Source organism: Sorghum bicolor, chromosome 1 (assembly GCF_000003195.3).
Source record: "Sorghum bicolor cultivar BTx623 chromosome 1, Sorghum_bicolor_NCBIv3, whole genome shotgun sequence".
NCBI classification, from domain to species: domain Eukaryota; kingdom Viridiplantae; phylum Streptophyta; class Magnoliopsida; order Poales; family Poaceae; genus Sorghum; species Sorghum bicolor.
Window position 1 is genome coordinate 16116149 of NC_012870.2, and position 3210 is coordinate 16119358.

General features: G+C 44.5%; 1 protein-coding gene across 1 annotated transcript; it reads left to right on the plus strand.

The window, feature by feature from the left end:
• LOC110430140 lies at nucleotides 1783–2733 on the plus strand. The gene has a single exon (XM_021447197.1). The coding sequence runs from the start codon at nucleotides 1783–1785 to the stop codon at nucleotides 2731–2733; it is 951 nt and encodes a 316-aa protein (XP_021302872.1).

The following is a 3210-nucleotide window of genomic DNA, read 5'->3' on the forward strand; positions in this document are numbered from 1 at the left end:
CTCTACTCTAGTTATCTTGTAGTTATCCTTTTTGATTATCTCTGGATCATCATCATCCCTTCCTTCACCTTTCGTTACCACCTCTCTGCACTAGTTGTAACTAAGTTGAGATAGGATCTCTTTTCTTACAAGCATTTCTAGCTATTGCTTTCCCTTGGGAAAATATAAATTACGATACCTTGGAATACTCCCGGGTGAAGTGCTACAGCGGTACCTTCTGTGCGCTTGCGGAATTATCCAATAGTTAATAGAGTTACCACACCAGGCACTTCGGGCGCCATCACCGATATCCGGTGGTTGCGTTAAGAAGTGCCAACAAGCATTTCTGGCGCCGTTGCCGGGGAAAGCATAGCCTAGAAATCTTAGTAAGAACGAATCCGAAAAAAAAAATATCATCAACTTAGTATCAATTAGTTGTAGGGGGGTTTACCCCTTGCCTTTGTTTCTCTATATTGTGAAGCAGGGCATTGTATGAGTGAGTTCCAATTCAAGGCCACATTAGAAAATCCTGAGACATCCCGACAGAGTCCTAGACACCGTCTAGTAACTTATCGGAGATCCAGCTCATACTTGAATTCACTCAAGGAAGGAGGCTTAGCACCGACACTCTACCAGTCAATGGCTTCCTCATCAATCTCTGACTTCTCATCTCCATCAGTTGCCCATGTTACCATTGGACCGAGGGTGGAGGTCGAAGATGTCGACTTTGAGATTAAGCCATCACTTATCACTATGGTGCAAGCAAGTACATTTAGTGGGAAGCCACATGAAGATGCAAATGCACATCTCCAACACTTTTTGGAAGTGTGTAGCACTATTGCCATCAGAGGGGTAACGGCCGACGCCATCCGCCTTCGCCTATTCCCATTCTCATTGTTTGGGAAGGCAAAGCAATGGTTTTACGCTCAACCCGATGATGTCAACACCTGGAGAAGATGTGCCAATGCATTTCTCAAGAAATTCTTCCCAATAGGCAAGACATCTGCTCTGAGGGCAAAGATTTCAAGCTTCCAACAGAAGGCAGACGAGACTATTCCCGAAGCATGGGAACGTCTCCAGGAGTACATTCAAGAGTGTCCACATCATGGAATTAAAGAGTGGCTCCTGATTCAAGGTTTCTACCATGGGCTGACTCCAGTAGCTCGTAGCCACCTTCATGCCGCCGCAAGAGGAGCGTTTACCTCCCTCAATGTCACTCAAGCTAAAACTCTCATTGAGAACATAGTGACAAATCAAACATGGAGAGAAGAACGCCCTCAACTCAAGAAGAGAAGCACGAAAACCATTGAAGAGGTAAATGAAATATCTCACAAGATGGAGTTCTTGTTGAAGAAGTTGGATGAACGAGCCAAGGTAAAGAAAGATCGAGAGGCCATCCAACAATATGCCACTGCACGTGCGAACCAACGGAGCAGGGTGCAAAATGCAAGCCATGAAGCTGTGCAATCCTTCAACAATGGACGACCAACTTCGCGCTTCCAGGGCCAAGGTAACTCTAGTAACTCTAACTGGCTTTCACTTAAAGAACTTGTCATTAATCAAGCTAAAATCAATGAAAGCATGAACAAAAGATTGTTAGCTAATGACAAGACTCTTGAATCATTAACTGCTAAAATGGATTCCCTTGTTTCTTCTATTAAGGACCAATTAAACTTTAATAAAATTTTAGAGTCTCAAATAGCACAAATTGCTGCTACTGTTCCTTCTTCGGTAAATTCTTGCAATATCTTTAATGTGACCACGAGAGGGGGTAAGACCACTCGTGATCCACCATATCCTGACATGACAAAAAAGACTGCAAGAACAGATAAGGAAGTTGAGGAAGACAAGGAAGAAGCACCATCTAAGCAGGAAAACACCAAGTTCTATGGAAAGACAGCTCCGCACGAGTTCTACGACACCAACATTCTGCTGCCATTTCCAAGAACAAGGAAGCCAACCACCGATGAACAATTCGGGAAGTTTGTTGAGGTAATTCGGCAATTATATGTCAAAATTCCACTACTTGATGCAATGCAGGTTCCAACCTATGCCAAGTATTTGAGAGACATCCTCAACAACAAATGCCCGCTGCCTACAACTGAGGTGATTAAGCTAACAGAAGAATGCAGCGCGGCGATACTAAACCAACTACCAGAAAAGAAGAAGGACCCTGGATGTCCTACCATCGACTGCTCCATTGGGACACATCACTTCGAGCATGCACTGTGCGACTTGGGAGCAAGTGTCAGTGTCATGCCAAAGGTAATATTTGATAAACTAACCCATGCTGTTTTGTCCCCTACATCAATACATTTGCAGTTAGCGGATCAGTCAATTCGCCATCCTGCGGGGGTAGCTGAGAATATCCCCGTAAAGATACGCGAGTTCCTGGTCCCTGTGGATTTCGTGGTACTCGACATGGAGGTGGATGAAAAGACTCCACTTATCCTGGGAAGACCATTTCTCAGCACTGCTAATGCACATATTGACGTTGGAGCCGGAGAAATTCAATTTACAATCAATGGGGCCCAGGAGAAGTTTAACTTCAAACCAAAGGTAGTGCAATGCTCACTAATCTTGGCAGTGGATGTGGCAACCGTCACATTCATAACTAGGCCAAAGAAAAAGACCAATCCAACGCCAAGAGCAAAGAGCAAGAAAATATGGAAGAAGAAGGTAATACAACCGATGACACCTCCGAAGAAAATTTCTGTATCAACTCAAGGAGGAGGTCCTGTTCTAAGGACCTGAGGTAACAGCTCTTCCATCAAGGTAAGCCCACTGACCTTTAACTTTAAGTTACTTATTAAACTTCCTTCATCTTTTCCAACCCTTCTATCAACTTGAGTTAAGACAAGTAAAGTAAAAATAAAAACTCACTGAGCAAGGTGGACACCAGGTGGGGCCCAAAGGGGGGTCGCCCGACCCCACTTTGGTGGCCCCCACCTATCATCTCGTGTCCTTTGCCACTTCCTGTCATGACATGCTATGCTCCATTCAAGAAAACACCAAAACATTACCATGTCAACTCATGTAATCCCACTTGATCAACGAATTGAACCTTGCATGAGAATTCTCTAACTCTTTCATCTATTTTTCTTGCATGTGCTTGTTCTGTTACTAGTGTAGTGTGCCCAGCATTACTCAAGAGTGAGAGGAGGGGTCGGCCGACCCCATGGTTGGCCCCACTTCCTCTCCTCCTCTGGTGTATGGCAGCACAAGTAATGT

Coding starts and splice junctions, on each gene's coding strand:
- LOC110430140 (XM_021447197.1), top strand. CDS start 1,783: ATGACAAAAAAGACTGCAAGAACAGATAAGGAAGTTGAGGAAGACAAG.